The sequence below is a fragment of the Gamsiella multidivaricata genome (assembly GCF_025024155.1).
Source record: "Gamsiella multidivaricata strain RSA 2152 chromosome Unknown BC939scaffold_27, whole genome shotgun sequence".
Taxonomy (NCBI): Eukaryota; Fungi; Mortierellomycota; class Mortierellomycetes; order Mortierellales; family Mortierellaceae; genus Gamsiella; species Gamsiella multidivaricata.
The window spans coordinates 171687-194742 of NW_026251735.1; the positions used below are offsets into that span (position 1 = coordinate 171687).

The 23056-nt window shown below is 48.5% G+C and overlaps 6 protein-coding genes across 6 annotated transcripts; 5 read left to right on the plus strand and 1 right to left on the minus strand.

The window, feature by feature from the left end:
* Positions 1 to 65: 65 nt before the first annotated feature.
* On the plus strand, positions 66 to 3545 carry BC939DRAFT_449290 (armadillo-type protein). The gene is made up of 10 exons (XM_051555363.1): positions 66 to 553; positions 806 to 905; positions 1012 to 1106; positions 1216 to 1248; positions 1357 to 1458; positions 1555 to 1770; positions 1868 to 1938; positions 2022 to 2120; positions 2220 to 2624; positions 2747 to 3545. The coding sequence occupies exons 1-10, from the start codon at positions 347 to 349 to the stop codon at positions 3420 to 3422; spliced, it is 2004 nt and encodes a 667-aa protein (XP_051412942.1). The 5' UTR covers positions 66 to 346; the 3' UTR covers positions 3423 to 3545.
* A 2069-nt stretch (positions 3546 to 5614) lies between these two features.
* On the plus strand, positions 5615 to 8014 carry BC939DRAFT_502528 (uncharacterized protein; the record flags this gene model as incomplete). The annotated part of the gene is made up of 1 exon (XM_051560289.1): positions 5615 to 8014. The coding sequence occupies one exon, from the start codon at positions 5615 to 5617 to the stop codon at positions 8012 to 8014; it is 2400 nt and encodes a 799-aa protein (XP_051412943.1).
* Positions 8015 to 8398: 384 nt separating this feature from the next.
* On the plus strand, positions 8399 to 9493 carry BC939DRAFT_449298 (ribosomal protein L39e). Its single transcript, XM_051555364.1, has 3 exons — positions 8399 to 8427; positions 9064 to 9162; positions 9295 to 9493. The coding sequence occupies exons 1-3, from the start codon at positions 8425 to 8427 to the stop codon at positions 9346 to 9348; spliced, it is 156 nt and encodes a 51-aa protein (XP_051412944.1). The 5' UTR covers positions 8399 to 8424; the 3' UTR covers positions 9349 to 9493.
* Positions 9494 to 9802: 309 nt separating this feature from the next.
* BC939DRAFT_135432 (uncharacterized protein) lies at positions 9803 to 11485 on the plus strand. Its single transcript, XM_051550104.1, has 3 exons — positions 9803 to 10291; positions 10405 to 11084; positions 11190 to 11485. Exons 1-3 carry the CDS (start codon positions 9949 to 9951, stop codon positions 11373 to 11375), a joined length of 1209 nt encoding a protein of 402 aa, XP_051412945.1. The 5' UTR covers positions 9803 to 9948; the 3' UTR covers positions 11376 to 11485.
* Positions 11486 to 11585: 100 nt separating this feature from the next.
* Positions 11586 to 13202, minus strand: BC939DRAFT_449301 (Gar1/Naf1 RNA binding region-domain-containing protein). The gene is made up of 5 exons (XM_051555365.1): positions 13047 to 13202; positions 12833 to 12925; positions 12122 to 12403; positions 11940 to 12008; positions 11586 to 11831 (listed from the first exon to the last, which is right to left on the minus strand). The coding sequence occupies exons 1-5, from the start codon at positions 13081 to 13083 to the stop codon at positions 11698 to 11700; spliced, it is 615 nt and encodes a 204-aa protein (XP_051412946.1). The 5' UTR covers positions 13084 to 13202; the 3' UTR covers positions 11586 to 11697.
* Positions 13203 to 13808: 606 nt separating this feature from the next.
* BC939DRAFT_528331 (armadillo-type protein) lies at positions 13809 to 18232 on the plus strand. Its single transcript, XM_051561452.1, has 12 exons — positions 13809 to 14071; positions 14240 to 14357; positions 14477 to 14540; positions 14640 to 14745; positions 14845 to 14984; positions 15090 to 15365; positions 15480 to 15707; positions 15805 to 16213; positions 16340 to 17083; positions 17185 to 17555; positions 17663 to 17815; positions 17929 to 18232. Exons 1-12 carry the CDS (start codon positions 14050 to 14052, stop codon positions 18103 to 18105), a joined length of 2808 nt encoding a protein of 935 aa, XP_051412947.1. The 5' UTR covers positions 13809 to 14049; the 3' UTR covers positions 18106 to 18232.
* Positions 18233 to 23056: the final 4824 nt, after the last annotated feature.

Sequence of the window (23056 nt, forward strand, 5' to 3'; positions counted from 1 at the left end):
CCCTACTATATATCGCACTAGTGTTGAGTGTGTGTTCCTGTGGTCCTTTTGAACCCTGTCCCCAGACGCAGTTGATGCTCCTTTTCCCTAGCAGTCTCGCTAGTCCGTAGTTGCTCACTTTTCTCTCTTTTTCTTCTTGACCTCCCTTCCCATCTCTCCTTCTCTCCCCCTACTCAATTGGTTCCTCGCAGCACCTGTCTTGCAATCGTTCCCTCCCCACTTACTGCAAGTTCAGTCCGCGCTCTTCCTCTCCCTCTGTGCAGCCTATTTGTACAGACCACGACTGAATTCGACCGATCGCGACTGATTCGCTTCACTCACCCCCACCCTGTCGCTACACAACGCCATGCTGACCCTACCACCGGCCAATAGCAAGCCCCGCGGAGTCACCCAGCAGAAGCAAAAGGGATCCAATGCCCAGCGCGACCAGGGATTCGACCATGACGAGGAGGAGGACCTGATCGAGCAGCTCAACCGCAAGCTCTCCAACGTGACATTGAACCCACCCACAACGATACCAGACGAGATGAATATTGCGGACATATCCACCATGGTATTTAAAAAAAAAAAAAAAAAAAAAAAACCTGTTGTCAAACGAAATCAACCAAACGACGACTGCCTGATCCCTTTTATCCAGCAAGACACTCCCCACCGACGATACAAATCAACAGCCAAGAGCGCATCTGGCTCGTGAGAGCGAGAGGGACAGAGGACAGAGCCGTAGTGGTATATAACTCACATCTAAAATGACTTGATTGACCCAACTGTTTTTTTTTTATTGTTATTGTGTTTGCATCATGTATAGCTTCCAACGTTTGCGCAACCCCTTTACAACCTATTGGCATCTGGAGTGTATGAGCAGCAGCTCCTGGGGATGGTCCGCATTCGCAAGTATCTGTCACTACGTGAGTCCTTCGGCTTGTCATATCCTGCGCTCGATTTTTTTTCAAGACAATTGCTACAAGTCCCCTCAGGCTAATATGTTCGCCTCTTCTGCTGATGTACACTTAGAGGATGTGCTGCCAAGGATCGATAATGTTCTAGCATTGGATTGCGTGAACTTTTTCATCGCTTTCCTAAACATGAGCGACTGTCCGGACCTGCAGGTATGACATGGAATGCTAGCATGTTGACTATTTTATTTATGCGCTGTTACAGATTATGAGGTTGCTGATAGACTTTTTTTTTTACTCGTTTTTTTTTTTCATCCTCTAGTACGAAACTGCCTGGGTTGTCACAAACATTGCTGTATGTGAACGTGCGATGTCATGCCAATGATTTTGTTTTGTTTTTCCGTGTTGAATGTCCAGGTAAACATTAATAATGATCCCTCTTGTGTGTAATTGATAACCGCAGGCTGGAACGACTGCTCAAACAGAGCGACTGGTCGAGGCTGGGATCCTGGCGCCATTGATCCATAATCTTCGAGTCTCGCGATGTGTCCATGTGCAGACACAGGTAATTTTTTTTTTCCGCAGGATAAAATCCGAGCCATATGAAAGCTTGATCCTGCTGGACTAACCTTTCTCACGTTGTGTTGATATTTTGGTATAGACGATCTGGGCACTGGGAAATATCTCAGGAGACGGTCCCCCATATCGTGACCTTATTCTAGGATCCGGCGCATTGGACGTTATTCTTCAGCTCATCGAAATGTGCGACGACCCATCAGTGGCAAAAGATCAAAAATACATGATCCTGAGAATTGCCGTCTGGTGCGTCTCGAATTTATGTCGAGGAAGTGGACGCTGTGCGCCAGAGTGGTTGCAGGTAAGGAATGATCTACGCACCGTGTCATACTCGGCACATTCGTGCAGGTCTAGTTAGTTTGCAGAGACCAACTACTCTGGTCTTGATGCGTTCGTAGGTGACACCCGCGTTCCCAATGTTGCGGCGCCTAATGTATATTGACGATACTGAGATCTTGGCCGACACATGGTATGCGATTAATTCTTTATTTTTATTTTTTTTTGTTGATTAACAAGATAATCGACAATTTACTAATGCTTTGCCAACAATAGCTGGGCAATGTGTCGAATCCTTAATGGAACGCACAAGATGAACCTAGACACCGTTGTCATCGATCGGGAGCTATGCGCGCGATTTGTGGCCTTGCTAAGGTATACTTCGACATATGGAATAAGAACTAAGAGTCTTTAGAGATAAGTGTTAACCGCTTGTTCCTGCCCCTCATGTGCTATGACTAAAAAACATGATAGCGAGCCCCATCCGACCATTCAGGTGCCATCACTTCGATCGTTGATAAATATCGCTTCTGGACCTGAGCAGCACACTCAGTTGTTGATCGATGCAATGGCTATCCCAGTCTTGGGATCGCAAGAAATGCTTGCTCATCGGAATAGCACGATTCGTCGGGATGCATTGTTGGGTATTTCCAACATCACCGCAGGGACGGCAGATCAAGTACGGGAGGTGACAGTACAGGATAGCGGAAATGTCATGCGCCGGATTCTCGAAATCCTGAGGAGAGGCGACGTTGGAGGGGAAGACCTTGGAGAAGATGCTGTAGAGGGCCAAGAAGAAGGTGGCGACTGGCGAGTGCTTCGTGAAGCAGCATGGGTGGTCAGCAATGCCACCAGCGTGCTTGATCTTGAGATCACTGGGTGAGTTGGCGTGCATGTGGCGTGTTTGCATTTTGCCCTGCTGCCTAATTGAAACGAGTAACTTCTGATATCTATTTTCTTTTCTTTTCCTCTTCTCTTTCTTTTCCTTTGTACATAATTAGACATTTGGTGTATCGCTTGGAGTTGCTGCCGTCGATTGCGCAACTGATTGATCCTCGTCGGAATCGCAAGGCAAACTATGTCTTACCTGCTATTGGCCTTAAACATCCACCGCTGCTGACAAAACTCCTGGATATTGTATTCAATGTGTTGCGGTGCAACGAGCATCATCCTAAGGAGCAATTCATGAAGATTTGGGTGAACGACTGTGAGGGTGGATCGATTTTATTGGAGTTACTGAGGCTGTCGAGTCAGGCGCAGGGCGATACTCAACTGCGGCACTTTGACAACAAGATGTTGCCTCGACCATTGCAGCACCTCCGGTTTGCTCAGAACGACAATGTAGGCAAGTCAGCGCTACAGGCTGTTGGTCCTCTGGGGTCATCGGTGAAGAAAAGGGTAGAGACGATCCTGGACAACTTTTTTGAGTTTGGTCCTGAGAACGAGGGTTTCGGACCGTTTTTCGGTGAGAGACAAGGCCACGAGAACCGTTCACATCGCGATGGATATGGGTCGGATTTGAACGAGGATGACCAGGACGATGATGAGGACGAGTACACGGAGGCGGACCAGCAGACTCGTCATAGGAATGGTTATCGCGGAGCAAGACACGGGGCTACGGACGACTTTGATATTGACGAGATGGAGGAGCGCGTTAGCAGAATGAACCTTGTCTAATGCCACAGTATCAATTTGATAAAACTGCATTGTAGCATGGAATGCCGGGCGGGCGGCGACGTGAAAGATCTTGTGTAAATAAAATTCTCCCTACACGAATAGCACCACGACGCGACAACGCGCTATATGAACATGAAATAATGAGCGTATAAATGGATAGATGCCTTGTTCTTTGTTTGATATGTTGTGTTCGCAGATGCTGATGCCGATGCCGATGCAGGTGCCGATGCAGGTACCCTGTTAAGGCTAAGCACTCGTCTCTATTTTATTCTTATCTTTCTTGTTTTTGTCGTTTCATGAAAATGGCGTGCAGGGACACTGACAAGCTGACAAAAATTGACTGCGGTTCAGGTTAGCAACGGTCGCTTTCACCTACGCTCAGCATGGGGCGAGAGCATGGCAAGGGCTGGGAGCTGGTACCTGCAGGCACAATAAATGAAGGTTCAAGTCCAGCTATTGGCTGCGCCTGGGTTTGTGTACATACTATCTTCATGCCAAAGTGATTCAGCCCGGGTCGTCCCTTAAGTTATTTCTTATGTGCCCGTTCGTCAACCATTTCTAGTCAATCAACCACCATGTGTGCAAACCCAGTTAAGCATGTACATGTAGACTGGACATGGCATGGTTGCTGGATAGCTATCAGTCTGCGCCCGTTTTCCCTTTTTTCATTCCGGTTACCAATCGGATCCTTTATCTGTAACCGCTGGCTTTCTGTTTCATTGTTGCTTTGTTGCGTGTACACAAGGGTACAAAAAAATGTTAGTGCTCACTTATTTTTTCCTCTGTGTTTTTTAGACAGGCTCTTACGAGATAGTGAAGAGATGCATCTATAGTAGTCTACAGGAGGACCCGCTCCTAGAAAAAAGAAGGACGCCGGAGAAGATGAGAAGGCTCTCGTAAACTAATTGAGCAGCGCCGCACATGTACTCAAGAGGGATCGCAGTATGAAATGAAGCAGAGAGCATACACACACGCATTGAAAAACGCCCCCATTCCACTGCTGAATTATGTAAAAGTGAATACGCGAATGAATAGAAAAAAATGCATGTGGCCGTTTCGAGGATGTTCGCCTTCCGCCCGCACTGAGGTGCGCGCCGCGCCCACTCTCTCTTCTCACCCCCCCCCTCCCCGAATTCCTGTTCGGTGGCCCTTTCTCTCTCTTTTTTCTCTTCCCCCCCCCACTTTTACCCTGCCCCCCTTCCATTCGCTCTAACCCTCCCTTCCTCCCTCTTTTCTCATCACACGGCGCCCCGCTTCCATCAGCATCCATCCTGGCAGCCTGATTCATCATCCCTCATACTCATCGTCATCACTCATCTCGGGCCCCCCTTCCATCTCAATCCCTCCCCCACTCCCTCCCCCCATTACTCTTAACGACAACCTATCACATCGAACCCCATTCCCCTCCTTTCACTGGAGAAGGTAAGGAATAACACAAAGATGAATCACCCTTTCTGCCTCTTCACGTACCTCCTTTCCCTCCCTTTCTTGCCCCTTCCCTAGCCCCGTCTCTATTGTTGTCTTTTGGGTATCACACCTTATTATTAGTGCCATCCAATTTCATTTTCGCCAGGGGTACGTGTGTGTATGTTGAGTGAAGCGCGAAGGGCGGATATAATTAGGTTTGGTTGTCTTATTATTTTTAAACATCTATCCACATCATTATCTGACACCCAACCAACCGATTGCTTCCACTCAGGAACAGAACAGCCCCCCTGTACGCGCGCGTCTCTTTTTCGCACAACCACATTCAGGCACACCCAACGACTTGATTATGCTCGTTGTCTGTTTTGACTTTCCTGCCCCTTTCCCACCTTGCCTTTTTTTCTCCTTCTTCCCTTTGTGGAGTAACTGTATATGAATTCTGCTGAGTTGCATGGGAGGAAATTCTTGACCGAAACAAGGGGTAGAAGAAAAACCGCATGCAAAACACAGCACAGCATAAGCACTCTTTACGCCTTGCTCCTTAAAGCCCACGTCTTACCTCCCGTTCTACGTTTGATATACTGCCTGGATTCTCCTTCTTCTTCTCCTTCTGAATCCCAATATCTTGGGTTTAATAGATGCAATCGATCTTTCGTCCTCCTTCGCCCAATGCTAACTGACGCACATGTCTTTCTCTTCCTTTAACTCTCGCTTCCACTGTCGCTCTGCATCAGACCGATAATACTTTCCATCAAGAGACCAATCCAATGTCATTTTCTGGAATTTACCTCAAAGACAGGCAGCAGGGCGCCGTTAGACGCCGTGCAGAGCACTCATCTTCCATTCTGCAGAGAGGGTTGACTCCAACCATTGCCGGCATTCCCGCGCCATCGATGGTGCTCGCCACTCGTACTGCCTACACCCACACCGTGACGCCGGCTCCTGGCAGGGCCGGTCCATATGCAGCGGCCCCCACTGTCGTGACTCGTCTCGTCATTGTCCCTGGAAAAGAGGAGGATGATAAACAGCAGAGCGAGAAGACGCAGGAGGAAGACGACAAGACGCAGCAGAAAGACGACAAGACGCAGCAGAAAGACGACAAGAAGCAGCAGGAAGATGATAGTGAGCAGCAGGAAGATGATAGTGAGCAGCAGGAAGACGACAAGGAGCAGCAAGACGAGAAGGAAAAGGAGCAAGAGCAAGGCAAGGAGGGGCAGCAGCAGGAGAAGGAAGAGAAAGATGATCAGACCTCCTCTTCCCCTCCAGTCACTCTGTCCTCCAATGAAGGCAAGATCGTAATTGCAGCCCCTCCTGAGGGTAATCCCGCCAATACCACGACCACGACCACGACCACGACCACTACTACTGCCACCATCACCACCACAACCCCGACTCTAACGACGACGACAACGACGTCTACGGATTCGACAAGCGTGTCTGTCAGCCCCACATCGACCAACACCACCACAACTCCGACTCTCACGACGACGACAACGACGTCTACGGATTCGACAAGCGTGTCTGTCAGCCCCACATCGACCAACACCACCACAACTCCGACTCTCACGACGACGACAACGACGTCTACGGATTTGACAAGCGTGTCTGTCAGCCCCACATCGACCAACACCACCATAACTCCGACTCTCACGACGACGACAACGACGTCCACGGATTTGACAAGCGTGTCCGTCAGTCCCACATCGACCAACACCACCATTACTCCGACTCTCACGACGACGACAACGACGTCTACGGATTTGACAAGCGTGACCGTCAGCCCGACTTCGGTATCCCCCACCTCGACGAACACTATCACCTCCACCTCGACGGGCACTACCACCGTCAGCCCGACCTCGGTGTCTCCGACCTCGACGGGCACTACCACCGTCAGCCCGACCTCGGTGTCTCCGACCTCGACGGGCACTACCACCGTCAGCCCGACCTCGGTGTCTCCGACCTCGACGGGCACTACCACCGTCAGTCCGACCTCGGTGTCTCCCACCTCAGTGCCTCCCACCTCGGTGTCTCCCACCTCAGTGCCTCCCACCTCAGTGCCTCCCACCTCAGTGCCTCCCACCTCGGTGTCTCCCACCTCAGTGCCTCCCACCTCAGTGCCTCCCACCTCGGTGTCTCCCACCTCAGTGCCTCCCACCTCAGTGCCTCCCACCCAGACGGAAACTCCTACGTCTGCTTCCACGGCGCTCTCGTCCTCGGCGACCGAACCATCATCTGCTACTACTGTTCCTGTCACGACTGTCACTGTCGAGCCATCGTCGTCTTCCGCTGTCCCAGTGACAACCGTGACCATCGCTCCGTCTTTGACACCGACTTCAGATGTTGTCGTCCCAACAACTACGCTTGTGATTATCCCCTCGTCGTCCTCAACTGAGACTCAACCGATTCTGACCCAGACTACCAACTCGGTCACAGTCATCAGTGGAACGATCTTTACCATCGGCCCCGGTGGCACTAACGTTCCTGGTACTAACGGTGGCCCTAACGGTGGCTCTAACGGAGATGGCCTGACAGGTCCTAATTCTTCAAAGTCAGGCTTGAGTTCTGGAGCCGCCGCAGGAGTTGTCGTTGGCTGTTTGGCGGCGCTGGCTTTGATTGCTGGTGTGTTCTTTATTATGTTCAAGCGCCAGTCGCGTCGTCTGCAAAACCCTAACAGTCGCTTCGTGTCCCGATCTGCTGCTGCAGCTGGTGCAGCAGGCGCTGGGGGTGATCTTGGACATTTGTACGGCTCACGACAACCCGAGGGCTCTGGTTCGCATGGCTCCTACGGTTCCGTGCGCAACTTGCCCGGAGGAGCTCCTGTTGCGGGTCATATTGTTGTGGCGCCTGAGATGATGGAGCATCCTGCCAACCGCTCCAACCTCAACTTGCATTCTGGACCAATGGCCTTTGGCACTAGTGCAGCCCTGGGTGCCTCGTCCGGCCTGGCGGGTGTCCATGCTCATGATGGATACCACGAATCGAGCTCAGATGGACGAGAGATCTCGTCCAGTTACGGCGCCAGCGGTGGAAGCGGCCCTGGAGACGCGACTGGAAGTGCAGGTGGCGGCGGAAGCGGATCTGGTTTGAACCCTTTCGGCACAGCAACAGCGCCCTCTGGAGGATCTGGCTCGCCTCAAAGCCAGAAGGGCAGCATTCACTATATCTAAATTAAGTGTCTACGTCCACATTTGCTCCGTTAATACGCTCGGTCTTTTTGCCGGTGTACTTTGATAGCATGCCGCATTTTTGACCTTGTCTTACTCCCTTGCACGTTTTTTTTTCTTCTTCTTGGATGGTCATACCAGTTTGCCTCAATACCACCATTTCACGAAGCTTTCTCATTTTTATTTATTTTATTTCTATCAACTTTAAAAAACTGTTTCCTGCTCTAAAAAATAAAACTAATAAATAAAAAAACACTTTTTTTGCTATTGCATCCTTCGTGAGACTCTTGGAAGCGTGAAAGAAAGACGCGACCTGAATCTGGTGGCAGCGTGGCTTAGCAGTATTGCCTTAATATCGAACACGGAGACTAGTTTCATAGAACTTCCTTTCGCTGGAATAAACTCAGACAGACATGGTACATAAGTTCACAGGGGCAATCCATCGATATTCAGGAAGGGCACAGCCATCCATCTGACACCGCCGCTATTTTGCTATCATCCTCATGCTGATGTGCTGCGTATCATCAGGCGTCATCAATTGCGACTAGCAGGAATACAGGATCTACCAATCTCGCTCAACGAATCTAACATCTAACATGGGGCAGGAGTAGCACACCAATCGCCCTTGCAGTGCAAGCGAAACAGCAACAAAAGCGAAAGAAAACGACCTATCATCATGTGTCGAGAAGGCAGACCAGTATGATGAGCAAAGGACGAAGCCAGTACCCGGCACTTTCCAACATCTCTTTGCCGACAGACTGCGTACGTCCAGTACAGCAAGGGTGGGCGCTAGCACTCGCCGACAATCGTGTACTGCAGCCAAAAGACCGAGCCCTATTATGGCAATCTGTATTTGGTATCATACAGGAACCCGACGAACAACGCACGGAGTCATATATGTGATACGTCGTGCAGGAGCGTGCGTCAAAGAACCAAAGAACTGCGCATACGTGGATAATGGGTGGCCGGGGTTATATTCAATGCAGAGTATATGCAGACATCAAAGGAACTGACATTCGACTACGACAATTGTCTGGCGTTCACTGGCCTAGCCTTCCAACAAGTCGTTCATTATCAAGCGCAAGCTTGGAAAGAAGCAGAAGCAGAACCGCCCTCTGCCCAACTGGTGCCGCATGCGTACTGATAACAAGGTACGTCGCTTTGATGACTCGTCGTATTTTTTACGGCATGAATGGAGCATACAATTATGTTTTGCGGTCAAAGGAGCATGCCTGAGGATCTGAACATTGTTCTTTTTTTCCTTCGCTTGTCCGTTGGATTAGATCCGCTACAACGCCAAGCGCCGTCACTGGCGCCGCACCAAGCTGGGTCTTTAAGCTAGCTGCAGTTGCATTCAGACAGTTGGAGTTCATTTATTCCTTGGCCTCTATAGGTAGCCCTATAAAGATCTCGCTATTCTGCGTTTGATTTCGACTGTTCCCGCCAGAGCTGTGCTTTGTTTTTTTGAAGACGAAGTTAACGGGATATTACTGGATAGAAGAGAAAGATATACTTTCTGGATGAACACGCCATTGACTACAGTGCCATTTGAGTGATTTTATGCTTAGGCAGGACACAGGGCCACAACATGGCAAATAAGCAAACGTGGTTGGCTGCTAGGGAACCGTCTGGCGTCAGTTTTGGTGTTAGTGCAATACGATACGATACATGTGGGCTTAATCCACATGCGCCAGGTTGCAGGGCGTAGCAAGTTTGCACCAATTTCGACCAATTGAATGAAAAAAGGGGTTGAGGGGGCGGGCCAGGCACTTTTTTGAGTCTGCTCCCTTTCTTGCTCAGCATCACTTCCTCTCTTTTTGACACCCATCACACTCATCACACCCATCACAATACACGCACGTTTCCGCAATCCTTTCTTGTTCGTTTCCACATCTCGGACATCCTTCGCACCTTGACTCTCCCTCCTTTCCTCGCTCATGCTCATCCAGAGTGCTCACAGCCCGGCCGAGACCCCCAACAGTCACGACTGGTCACAAGGCCCCTCTAGCGCTTTTCCCGATGCTGCGCTGGAGCTAGATATCTTTGACCTTGACCTGGCATACATGCCTATAGTAGATTGCCTCGACTCTTCGAGCATGATGGGCGAGCAACAGGTTACGGCCTGGACTGAGGCCAAGGATGATGCCTCGCAGCCAAGCCAAGAACAGCCCCGTACACCTGTGAACGACAAGAAAGACCTTAAAGACGAGAACTGCACATCAAGCCAGGACGGGATCCAAGCACCCGATTCGCAAAGCACATCTCATGAAGGCTGTGATGGTAAAGCATTGATAGGACATACCGGCGTCTATATTAGTGACTTGTCAGCTTTTTTTTCCTGAATTGTGTGTATAAGAGGTATTGATATACCACCACCATTGTCAAAATGGTAGACGCCGAGGGGGACGAACCTCTTATTCGTCTTGAAATCACAGAACTGACCAAAGACCATCAGGAAGCGGGTGATCATCATCACACTCAGCCAAGGCCTCGCCAGTTCACGTTCCAAAAAGATGCCCACTTATTGTTGGGACGCGCCCCATCTTCTAGCTCAGACCCCCAGACGCGGCTCCGACGCTCGGTCGACAAGGCGGACAGGGCGTACGGGCAAGCCCAGGCTGATAATGGGCTCGACGATGGCCTCTTCTCTAACCAGGTCATCAGCAGAATACACGCTGTGCTCTACGAGATGGACGGCAACATTATTCTGGAAGATCGCCATTCGACCCACGGCACCTATGTCAATGACCAAAGAATCGAAAGCCGCGTCCTGCAAGATGACGATCAAGTTCGTTTGGGCCGCCATGTCATTCGAAATGGCCTACCGTATCTACCGCTCGAGTTTATTGTCCGGATCCAAGGCCACGAAGAAAATGAGGCGTGGGAAGAAGAAGCAGATGTAACGGCGACAACGGAGGTTAATCATAGTCTTGTTGATCACCACAATACCTCCACCACGGTTACGGTTAAAGCCGCCACAATTACTGTCGAGACTGCTACAGCTGCTATCGTTACCGCTACGGATCCAGCTCATGTCACTGTCTCTGGTACCGAAACTGTCGAGATGTCAGAGGTAGGACGATACACTGACAGAGACCGGATTAGGGTCTAAGGGTCATTTGCGCAACTACTGACCTCGCACATTCAATTGCCTTCCTTCTATCATGTATGTAAGCAGAGCCAACAAGATTGTTCTACCCAAGATGTAGGGATGCCACGTCCTCCAGCAAAACGCAGTCGGTCCGATGAGTTAATCCAGGCAACCCCAGGCCCTGCAAACAAGCGGACCGCGCTGGTCGCGGCAGCCCTTGCTGGTGCAGTTGTTGGATCTATTGGCACGGTCCTCACACTTGCCAGTATTTAAGTCAGACCACGGGAGACCATGGGACGTATGAGACGTTTTGGTTTTTACAACTGCTCTCAAGGCGCGCGTCGCTTCAGCATGAGAGCAATACACAATATGGATTCGACTCACTTGGCAAACGATTAGTCGTTCGTTCTTGCCATCCATATCCATAAACGCCACTCAGACGCGTCCATTCATATATCAGTACATCTCATAGCCAAGTCAAAAAGTGCCTCCAATGTGCTTCAGGAGCGATTTATTACAATGGGCCAATAAAAACAAAACGAACAAAATGCATTCATCCTCTGGTCAAGACATCCTTCATGTTCCCGCAACCAACTTAGAACCCTCCGCGACCACGACCACCTCCGAAGCCTCCACGGCTGAAACCGCCACGACCACGAGGAGCACCGCGGGGAGCACCACGACCACGGGATGGACCACCGCGAGGTGCACCTCCTCGGCCACCACGAGCTATATCCATAATACGAGCAGCATGCAAAAGATTGGATCAGATTCGCGGGTCGAACATAATCGGTCGTACAATCGTACAAATACTAAAATAAGGAAATAAAAACTTACCGCCACCGCGTGGAGCGCCGCGTCCTCCACGTCCGGCATTCATGCCTTGCATGCCTCCGCGCTTGGCAACTATCGCGATGAGTTAAGGTAGAAACAATTACACACGTAAGACATAGGATCGATCGATAACGCACACCCTTAATTTTCAGCGGCACAAAATGCATAAATGATGGTGGCCATACCCTTTCCACCAACGACCTTGGGCTTGGGCAAGAAGCGCTCCAGGGGCAGGAGCTTGTCAGGAGCAATGAATACTTTGTCGTTGGGTTTGAAGGAGGTGGCGACCATTCCATCCTGCAGCTTGATCGTGAAGTAGAGCTCGTTCATTGGTCCGAGAATCTCGTCGACCTTTCCGATCTGGCTTTTGTTCTCGAGATAGATAGGGGCATTGAAGTATGGGATCTTGACATTGGTCGATTTGCAGACCATCTCGCCCTCGCAAGCATGCATAAACTGGCCGATTTCTATGTCCCAGGCGAATGTGAAGTGGAAAGAAAGCCATTGGAGTCGTCAGAAACTGATGGCTGAGACTCAACATAGCCGACTATACGTCCAATTGCTAATCCCGTCCAGTGATAAAAAGCTGCTTCATGATCTATGCGCCGAGACTTCGGTCTTCGATTGAAGAGCCGATATGGATATACGGGTGAACTGCGCTTCCTCAATGGCTCGAACAGCTGGCGAGACGATCCATGAGATTAAAATAAATAAAAAAAGTGCTGACTGCCATGACGCTCAGACGGCGGTGTCTGCGGGCACCGGTTGTTGGTATTTTTTTTGTGAGGGTTCAGTGACATTATCCGTGGACATTAATGACCGTGGTGCCCGAGTTCTAAGCGTCCGATCCACAGGCTATTTTCTATTTTTTTTTTTTTTTAAAGCAGAGGACATACCAAGAACGGACTCTGGGGGGCCGAACGAAGGTGCTCCTCCACCTCCAAAGCCTCCACGTCCACCACGGGAGCCGCCTCCGAAACCGCCACGGCCTAAACAATAATAGAGAATTCGATTATATGCGTATACAAGGTGAGTTCCAGGAAGGGACACAAGCAGCCCAGTCTCAGTTAAGTGCTGTGTTGGGTTGACAGCAAGCAAAAGCAAATGTACCTCCTCTGGGGGCACCTCGACCTCCTCTAAAGCTCATGCTGTATTATGTGATGTGTGTTGGGGAAATGAAAGGACAACACTGGCAGGAACGCAAGTGTTTGACGAGGGGGAGCTAATCGGTGGAGTAGAGGGTGTTTGCAAACGGTGCAAGCGAAGATGCCCACAAAGGGTTAATTTTTTTTTTTCTAAAGTGGCTTTTTTTTGTTTATATATACCTTTTTTTTTTTTATTTCTATGCTGCTGCAGATCAAAGATTCAAGTGGTCATTTTATTATTGGAAATCGTCTTGCTTCATATCCCAGGCTCGGATATGATTATTGTTTAGGCCCTCCACCATGCGACCTTTTATAGCTATTCAACGAGCGCCTTGGCCTCCATATTGCACAGAATCTAGGAGATCACCCGATAAAAGGGCACGATAAGTCCTGAAAGTCCCTGGCTCAATTCCAGTACAAACATTGAAACAAAATGGATGTAGAGGGTTCGACAAAAGGCCGCTATAGCTGCCGATAAAGAGCAGGATGGAAAATACTTTAGTCCTCTAGTTGTCCAGACATTTTAAGAGGAATAAAAACCCTTTGATGCCTTTTTAGTGCCCATCGTAGCGTTATGCTCTATAGTTAATGCAACAAGGCACCTCTGCACAAGTGTTGCCACCAATTTTAAATTTTAAAGCCGGTGACGTGACGTCATCATTTTTCATCTGCGCTTGATAGCTCAGTGGTCGCGTACGTTTTTCAAGGGAGAGAGGGACAAGACTTACGCGTTTAACCATTCGCTCTCAACCCTTTTTCCTTTCCTTGCTCCATTGTACAATTTCTGACATTCCACCCATAACCATCTCTTTTGCTTCTATCCACTCCTTCCATCAGATCCTTCTCACTCTCTTTCTGTGCTTCCTCCACTGTTAACAGCAAAGGCGAAACAAGGCCCATTCTCCATCACGCCCCCATCGCAGCCTTTCGTTCCACTCCATTTCTTGTACCTTTGTATAACGCGAACAATGGTCGGACTCACCTCTGCAGGTAAGGATCCTCATGTTGCGTCGTCTTTACTATTCTACAGTTATTGCTGTACCATGGTCTCATTTGGCCTGTATGCACCTATCCACACATTCTTCAGTTACGCTTACTAACGCTCGTTCGTACTCTCGCTCACCACCTGTGTCGTACGCTTGCTTGGGTGCTTCTCAGCTGGAGTTATCGCACTCCTCGATGAACATGATGACGACCTCAAGGTGTATGCCCTGCAGAAGCTCAATGGTCTTGTCGATCAGTTCTGGGCAGAGATCTCGGACGCAGTGTCGAAAATGTATGGATTGCATGATTCTGCCTGTCCTGATGCTCGTTAATGCTGTGCCTCTCCTTTGTCTGCTTCGCTAACGGCTGCATACCTTTTTCTCGTCCTATCGACCGCTCACACATTAATAGCGAAATCATGTATGAAGACACTGAGTTCAAAGATCGGCAACTAGCAGCACTGGTCGCCTCCAAGGTATGATCCGGATTTGAAAATAATCAGCGCTGCCTGACGGATGCTGTTGCATACGTATCGATAATAACGCCAGTATTCTTCCAACGCTCATCTGTCTAGGTCTACTACCACCTGGGCGAGTTTGATGACTCCCTCAACTTTGCTCTTGGCGCTGGAAACCTCTTTGATCTCTCGTTAAAGTCGGAATACGTTGATACCATCGTCTGTAAGTTCAAATGGCCGTATCGAGTGCTTTGGTCACAGATCAAGCAACCTGATTGGATTATTAAGTAACTCTTTCTCTTGCTTCATGTGCCTCTTGCAGCAAAGTGCATCGACAAGTATATTGCTTTGCGAGTCCAAGAACAACAGGACCCGCAGAACGCAGAACCTATGGATCCCAGACTCCAGGAGGTTGTGGAAAAGATGTTTGATCGGTGCTACCGGGATGGCGAGTACAAGCAGGTATGTTTAAGCACGCTCTTTTGACAGCCATTGGTCGTCTAGTAATGAGAGAATATATGGCTTACTTACGTATACCAATGGTTTGGATTTGTAAATAATACATAGGCTGTTGGCATTGCATTGGAGGCACACCGCCTAGATGTTGTTGAACACTCGATCAAAGCCGGCGGACCCTCCAACATTCTTCCGTACGTTTACGAGTTGACAATGACGGTCGTCTTGGACCAGGCATATCGCAACACGCTCCTGCAGCTTCTCGTCGGGCAATTCCGCAAGTTGGAGGAGCCCGACTATGTCGCCATCAACCAGTGCCTCGTCCACCTTGGTGATTATCAGGCTAGTGCAGAGCTGCTTCAAACCCTTGTCGAGTCGGGCGTACAGGTACTTGAAATTTCTTTGCGTTTCCCGACCTATGTACAGGCAATAACCTTTCTCGCCGATGCTAACCCACTGCTTCAAACTATATCCCTTACGTCCGTATTCTTAACGTAATAGTCCGACTTGCTGATGGCATATCAGCTTGCCTTTGATCTGGAAAATAATGCTACTCAAAAGTACCTCACAAAGGTCGCCAGTGCTCTCCCCACGGAGCCTGGAGAGACTACGCAGGCCAAGCTCGACAAGGCCAAATCCATTTTGTCCGGAAAGGAGACCATCAAGCTGCAACTCGAGTTCCTTTGCCGTAACAACCATACGGACATGTTGATTTTGAAAAATTCCAAGGTTCGTAGAGAGTTATGTTCGAAGGGCAACCACTGTGTCTTATATCTGTGAGCGCAACCGAGAATGCTAATTTCCTTTTTTCTTTCTATCGCTGCAGACGGTTCTGGACGCTCGTCTCTCAATCTATCACTCTGCGGTGACATTTGCAAACGCGTTCATGAACGCTGGAACCACAAGCGACGACTTTTTGCGACAGAATCTGGAATGGCTCTCTCGTGCTACCAACTGGTCCAAGTTTAGCGCGACTGCTGCGCTGGGAGTCATCCACAAGGGCCATCTTTCTCAAGGACTGTCGCTGTTGGCGCCATACCTCCCTCAGGAGGGTGTCACTGCCAGCCCTTACTCTGAGGGCGGTTCACTCTTCGCTCTTGGACTCATCCATGCTAATCATGGCGACGAAGTACTTGAATATCTCCGTGGTGTCCTCAAGAACACCCAAATCGAAGTCTTGCAGCATGGTGCTTGTCTGGGTCTCGGAACTGCTGGAATGGCCACTGACAATGATGGTAAGCGCTGACGTCGATTATCGGAGATTTTGTTTCCATGCACCATGTTGACAATTTCGCGTTATGGACCATTCACTAAACACAATCTGCTATTAATTGCCTCGTCATTGAACGTATTGAGTGTAGACATCTATGAGGAGTTGAAGAACGTCCTCTTCAGTGATAGTGCTATTGGTGGTGAGGCAGCCGGACTTGCAATGGGCATGGTGATGCTCGGTACAGCTTCAGAGAAGGCGTTGGATGAGATGCTGCAATATGCTCATGAGACCCAGCACGAAAAGATTATCCGAGGATTGGCTGTTGGCATCTCTCTGGTTATGTACGGCAAGGAGGATGCGGCCGATGCGCTGATCGAGCGCCTTTCGGCAGACAAGGATCCCATCATGCGTTACGGAGGAATGTACACCATTGCCATGGCATACTGCGGTACTGGAAACAACAAGGCTATTCGGCGTCTTCTCCACGTCGCTGTTAGCGATGTCAATGATGATGTGCGACGTGCAGCTGTCACTGCTCTCGGATTCATCCTGTTCCGTTCTTACAAACAAGTTCCTCGTATCGTGCAGCTTCTTGCAGAAAGTTATAACCCTCATGTACGATATGGTGCATGCCTGGCTCTCGGAATCTCTTGTGCTGGAACAGGGTTGATGGAGGCTATCGAGCTACTGGAGCCCATGACCAAGGACAATGTTGACTTTGTTCGTCAGGGAGCGTTCATTGCCTTGGCCATGGTCCTGATGCAACAGAACGAAGTGCAGAATCCAAAGTCAGCTACGGTGCGTACGATGTACGAGGAAGTCATTAAGAAGAAGAATGAGGACGCATTGGCCAAGTTTGGCGCAGTCCTCGGTCAGGGAATAATCGATGCTGGTAAGGCGGCGCTGTTTTATCTTTGTCCTCATGCCGATGGTTATTTGTTCCATTCTAGAGACGTGTTATTAAATGATCCCTTTGCTTATGGACGGTTCTAGGTGGACGGAATGTCACGATCTCTATGCAGTCTCGCTCTGGACATTCGAACATGCCTGCCATTGTCGGCGTTGCGCTCTTCACTCAGTTCTGGTACTGGTTCCCCGCCAGCCACTTCCTCAGCTTGGCCTTTACCCCAACCGCCTTCATCGGAGTGAACGCGGACCTCAACATGCCCGAGATTGAGTTTACGTCAAACGCGAGGCCTTCGTTGTTTGCTTATATTCCACCAACCAAGCCTCCAACGGCGGCAGTCGTTGAAAAGGTCGCGACTGCAGTGCTTTCAACAACAGCCAAAGCTCATGCTAAAGCAAAGAAGGCAAAGACTGCAGAGACTGACGCCATGGATGAAGACGAGAAGCCGGAAGAGAAGGTGATACTCATTGCACGACTATGACCGCTGCCATTGACATTATTCGTATCCACTCCATTTCTTTTGGTTTGACGTGCTAACCGACGAATGATTTTCTCTTGTTATAGCCCGAGGAGCCGAAGGATGACGAGGCCAAGGCTGCTGTTAAGCCTAAGAAGGAGCCCCAGTCTGAAAAGCTGGGTAACCTGGCACGTGTGGTCCCAGCTCAGCTCAAATACATATCGTTCGATAAAGAGGCACGCTATGTCCCTGTCAGAAAGGTAAGCGATGCGGCGTTTGTTTTGCTGTACGACGGAATAAGTATGAGCAAATCTCTCATCAATGCGTTCTCTGTCTCTTTACTTTTTTTTCCCTTGGTCTTCATTCTCTAAAGGACTTTACGGGAGGCATCGTTGTACTTCTGGACAACAGGAGCGGGGAGCCAGAGACCCTCATTGCCACCACAGCCGCAACTGCGCCTGCAACAGCTCCAACAGTTGATTCTAAGATGGAGGTAGAAGAGGAGGAAGCGCCCGTTCCAGAGCCTTTCACCTATCCCTTCGACCAGTAATGAAACGTAGACAGAACGGCGTCCTCTTGGCTGATCATTACCATTGTCCAGGGGTCAAGCTGATAAGCAACCAATAAATGTGTCCTTGAAAGGACAGTCTCCATGTAATGCATGAGCATGAAGGAACTGCAGTGTGCTGCAATGGAAAATGAAAGAGATGAATGAAGTCAACCCCTAAATGGAACAGGGTGAAGGATGCGCAGGGTTCACATTCCTCATGCCGTGTGTTTTTAAAAAACAGGAGTTTCGCTGTTGTGAACCAACCATACACCTTATCGAGAACGATTCGCCAGTTCGAGTTACGTGTGGGAGGCTATACGCGAGTGCATTGACCTATCGATCAGTGTCCGTTTCGATATCCGCCCACAACATCACCGACTCCACTTTTGAGCACACACTTGAGCCTCCAGCCGCTGTAGGCAAACAGAGGGACAGCGAAGAGCTGTCGATCACTCTCGCTCACTCATTCAGCCATGGAGACGTTAGAAGGTTTGGAGCAATTTGTCTGCATAGTGATCACTTTGCTGAAGTTGAAGGTAGGAGTGAAGTAATGGCAACCTGATGACGAAAACGTCGCCCTTTTCCAATGCATCCAACTTTGATAAAATATTTCAGCGCACTCAGCCGAAACAGGATGCCTGCTCGAACCTTCCGCCAACATTATAGTTACAGGGCACCCAACAACCGATTCATACCTTTGGCCTATCCTTCTCAGGTGCTGCTCTCTCGAGATTGGCAAGTATTCGGAGTGTCGGTTCGGTCCTTTCTGCGCTAAAGTCTCGCGAGCCCAGTTGGACCACGAAGCTGCCGGTGAGAAGGCAGCGACAACTCCCAATATCCAGCAACGGTTCGATAGTGAATGACTCCTCTAAATATCTACACAAGCGAAACAAGACTCCGCATGTTGCTGAACTCGAGGCTTCGCTCAAGTCGATCAGATTCGAGTCGACGGAAACACAGTGTCAAGTCCTTCAGCAGGTTTTATACGTTCTGAACCTCCTTCGTCAATTTTACCGATCCAAGTTCATGAAAAAAAAAACCCCCCCAATGGAGCGCCAGAAAGCGATGCAAGCGGAAAAGGGTTTAGCTATTCATGGCACGTTGCGTACCATTAATTCGAAAAGCGGTCTGCACACAGAACCCACAGGACCTAGTCTTTTCGTTACGGCGCTAGACGATTTAACACGCACCCCAAATTCGCGGGGATGTACAAATATTTCAATTTTTGTTTTTGTTTTTTAAGACAACGCGCTGTTTAAGGTCTATTCATCGATCAAGCTCAGTACCACTTCTAGTGTTATATATTTATTATCAGCACGATATGCAGACTACATTGCTTTGTCGAATCGGACAAATGTCTGACTCTGTCAATGCGCTCAGGTTGTGTCATGGAGGAGAGGGGCTGCAGGCTCGCAAATGTTAATCTCAGTTGGCTTGCGGGCATGGTTGCAATAGTAACTGGGTCGACCTACCAGTCTATATTTATCACTGGAGATAGTTTCCGATTTCAGGGTTCGGTGAGACAGCCTAGGGGATATGGTTTCTCGTTCCCATTTTTTACTTCTTGTTCTTCAGTCGCCTCGCTGTCACCACGAACATTGATGGTCACTTAGCCGCCTGCATGCATAAAAGGGCTTCTGGTTTAAAGACATTTTGCATTCATAAAAATATAATTTCAAAAGAAGTGAATTTACATAATCTGATTCTTGATTGTATGGTGCGACCTGTTGCTTTCAAAGGTGCATCATATTCTCGGGAATTGATGCACCATTGTGCGCGTTTGGACAAATGTCTTAGTGTTGTATGCAGAGTTTAGGGGCAGCCAATCTGTTCTCAGTAAGTGGGCTCCCTGATTTAGAAATCATAGACGCGTTTTAGGAAATAATAATTGATTAAGCTTCGCTTTTGTACGCGCAATCCACATGTTGCACTCCACGGCATAGACGTGGCCCTGTACTCTGCTGCTGTCCCTCGCAATGACTTGCTTGGTTGAAAACTTCATCTATTTGCTCATTAAAAGTACAATCAAAACGCTTTGACGAATAAAATTGGTCGACATGGTTCTAGGTTGCCTGCTGTTGTTGACTACTCATGGACTCTAGTGCCATTCCCTGTGGCGGGTTCTTCAGAGCTCATACAGAGCGAGCCCCCTGTGTGGATTTATCATTACTGCACTGACCCGAAGTCGCAAGCGACATGCTGTGTATTCTCTGCTCTTTCCAGCTGAGGCTATTATGAGAAACTGAAAACGATGACTCTACTATAGCTCCACTGCCGACATCTCTTATCGTATTCCTTTCCGTCACTTTTGATAGTCGCTGTACTGCCCTTTTGCCACCCTATGACTGGTACAGTCTATATCGTCTTCAGAAAGATATTAATCCCCCAAAAGCCATGCTGCCTTTTTTCATCGCCCATACAGTAATGACGTGTCCTTTACTCCGCTTCTTCAAGATTTCATATCTTTTAAGATATCTTTATTTAAAAGCATATGTCAATAATTGACACATGAGCCATACATGCACAAGGATAGGGAAATAATTTCAGTACGCAAAACCGACGAGCTTTCTACGCGACTTGACTATGCTCTCGTCGTTGCTGCTGGACTTGTGCTCTCAACAATGCAATATAAGCGACGAGACGATCGCTCATGGATGATTGATGCGTGTATTATTTGAAAATGTATTTATTTTGATGCCGTTAACTGTAAAGCTGATTGCTTAGGAAAGGCTCAAGTTCTGTTTAGTACCACTCGAGATCTTGAAGGTGCATCGGCGGGATTGTCCTCGGATGGGATCCAAGAAACAGTGAGAGTTATGTGATTGCATTTAAGGAAAGACATAAGTAGCTGGAAAAGGGGGTTTAAACATGCGTGTCTTATAGGGTGGTTGAGAGATCGTTGTCTGAGCACCGAACAAAGACCTTTGTGGTCGCAATGAAGATGTATGTGCATAAATTGGGTTGCATTATCAAAAATCCCTCTGGTGACGGAGTATAACTCCGACTCGAAGGAGGAGTGTTGATACTCCTCTGGTATCGGAAAAGACCTTGATACGCCTTGGTCGTTGATCCACGCGCCTTGCAATAACGTCGCATCGGTATATAGTTGATATGGATAATTTTCTTGAGTCATGGCAGTCGCGGAGTGTGATAGATAGCTTCAATGCAACGGGGAATTTATCACAATAAATACGAAATACTCGAATATCTAAAATATGCATCGTTGGTTCAGGTTCAGTATCCACTACACCATGCGGTCAACCACAATCCAGGCCGCCGTTAGTAGGCTCGAATCCAGCCTGCGTCGAAGCTGACAAACCAACAAATCCACTTTATCTTCAAAGGTCGTCCTATAAATCGTTTATTCTTGGCAAGGAAGCCTTGAAAGTCTCCTATCATGGCATACACGCGGGTTTGGATGGTCATTCGAAACAGCATGGACTTTCAGGCGTCCATCAAATCGATATGTCCGCCACGTCCTGCAAGTTCATGCGACTGCGGAGTTAGGTTGCGCGCCAAGTGCCGACCATACTGGTCGCCTACATCCCCCTCGACGATGCGGTACGGTTCTAGAGGGTGATTAGCCCGCTCCTTTGCAAGCCTATAGTTAAAATATATGGCACCGATTCTGCATCTGTCGTAGTAAAAGATCGTCCAAGACAATAAGGCCCGAGCACCTGGTAGCGAATCAAGAGTTTTTGTTCTTGAAAGGCACAAATGTTAAACCTAATATCAAATTGATAAATACTTTCGGGTGTGGGCTGGCCACGTCTCTTTCACACCCACACAAACACTTTCCGCCAAACCAAAAATCTTTCCAATGGCATCCGCCATCCCAACCGCCACGGTTACTACCGCGGCCAACATTGCCGGCAGCAACATTTTGGAGACGTGTATGGCAATTGTTCCGCAATACCACGAATGAGTACAATCAAGCACAACTGTGTGTTGAACAATTTCTTTCAATTTTCAATAATGGCCACCAAGGTAATATCCTTATTTCTGATCCATCACCGGTGTCAATTGCTACTTCAAAATTTCTTAACACCACGGCAGATATGCTACTCTTCCATGAGCATGTCAATCCACAACAGCTTCTGACTGATTTAGACATATTGTGTTTACACCCATTGGTGAGGAGATCTTTTGATTGCAATGTAGTCGACACTTGTCCTATCTGACAGTAATTGATCATTATTATGCTTTACTTGACAATGAATTGCGAGTAGGATATGCACTTAGTAAGTGTGCGAAGTCGAATTTTAATGCATTACACTGACTGAGCAACAACACACACTATGCTCGTCGATTGCTGGACCTTCAAGAAGAATGAAACATGTCATCAGTCTACTTACACGTAACGCGCGGTCTTCAGCTGCATGACATAAAGACACCAACGAAACGACCTCGTCCATTTTTACTTCCTATGTTCCAGCTGTCATCCTCATGAACATGGAAAAGCGCTTATATCAATTGAAACATGAATGGAAACTCACCCATGCAGGCGGCTTTACTTGCATTTTGGGTGATACCCTAGGTCCAGGTTTCTCCAAGTATTCAACTAAAATCATGGCCATAATGGTTCCCACAACGATAACGACCAGTCTACCGTTCCAAAAATTTCCCAGTTGTCGCGTTTAGGATTTAGGGAATGAGAAAGAGATGTGGGCCCACACACCACATTGGCAAGATTTACTTATGTGAAAGTTGATACGGGGAAATGATGCGCTAGCGATACTAAATAAAGTGCACTGGACTCTGGTGAAAATATGTAACGCCAATAACAATGGCAAAACCGTTTTTATACTCATTATGCTGTCGAACAACCATAAACAACACTTCAGATGCCATAAGATAGGCAACCACGGCGTACTGTGACCAATAACAACGATGACCACAGTGATAATAGCTAGAACGACAATGGAAACAGCTAGCGCGTCTATTCGAATGC

What these genes read in the sequence shown, in the direction of transcription:
- BC939DRAFT_449290 (XM_051555363.1), top strand. Translation starts at nt 347, where the DNA reads ATGCTGACCCTACCACCGGCCAATAGCAAGCCCCGCGGAGTCACCCAG. An exon ending in GCGACTGTCCGGACCTGCAG is followed by an intron (nt 1,107 to 1,215) that starts GTATGACATGGA and finishes TTCATCCTCTAG; the next exon opens with TACGAAACTGCCTGGGTTGT. An exon ending in GTGTCCATGTGCAGACACAG is followed by an intron (nt 1,459 to 1,554) that starts GTAATTTTTTTT and finishes ATTTTGGTATAG; the next exon opens with ACGATCTGGGCACTGGGAAA.
- BC939DRAFT_449298 (XM_051555364.1), top strand. An exon ending in GCATGCGTACTGATAACAAG is followed by an intron (nt 9,163 to 9,294) that starts GTACGTCGCTTT and finishes CCGTTGGATTAG; the next exon opens with ATCCGCTACAACGCCAAGCG.
- BC939DRAFT_135432 (XM_051550104.1), top strand. Translation starts at nt 9,949, where the DNA reads ATGCTCATCCAGAGTGCTCACAGCCCGGCCGAGACCCCCAACAGTCAC. An exon ending in ATCTCATGAAGGCTGTGATG is followed by an intron (nt 10,292 to 10,404) that starts GTAAAGCATTGA and finishes TCAAAATGGTAG; the next exon opens with ACGCCGAGGGGGACGAACCT. An exon ending in AAACTGTCGAGATGTCAGAG is followed by an intron (nt 11,085 to 11,189) that starts GTAGGACGATAC and finishes GTATGTAAGCAG; the next exon opens with AGCCAACAAGATTGTTCTAC.
- BC939DRAFT_449301 (XM_051555365.1), bottom strand. Translation starts at nt 13,083, where the DNA reads ATGAGCTTTAGAGGAGGTCGAGGTGCCCCCAGAGGAG. An exon ending in TCGAGGTGCCCCCAGAGGAG is followed by an intron (nt 12,926 to 13,046) that starts GTACATTTGCTT and finishes ATTATTGTTTAG; the next exon opens with GCCGTGGCGGTTTCGGAGGC. An exon ending in CCCCCCAGAGTCCGTTCTTG is followed by an intron (nt 12,404 to 12,832) that starts GTATGTCCTCTG and finishes CCTGGGACATAG; the next exon opens with AAATCGGCCAGTTTATGCAT.
- BC939DRAFT_528331 (XM_051561452.1), top strand. Translation starts at nt 14,050, where the DNA reads ATGGTCGGACTCACCTCTGCAG. An exon ending in GGTCGGACTCACCTCTGCAG is followed by an intron (nt 14,072 to 14,239) that starts GTAAGGATCCTC and finishes GGTGCTTCTCAG; the next exon opens with CTGGAGTTATCGCACTCCTC. An exon ending in CAGCACTGGTCGCCTCCAAG is followed by an intron (nt 14,541 to 14,639) that starts GTATGATCCGGA and finishes TCATCTGTCTAG; the next exon opens with GTCTACTACCACCTGGGCGA.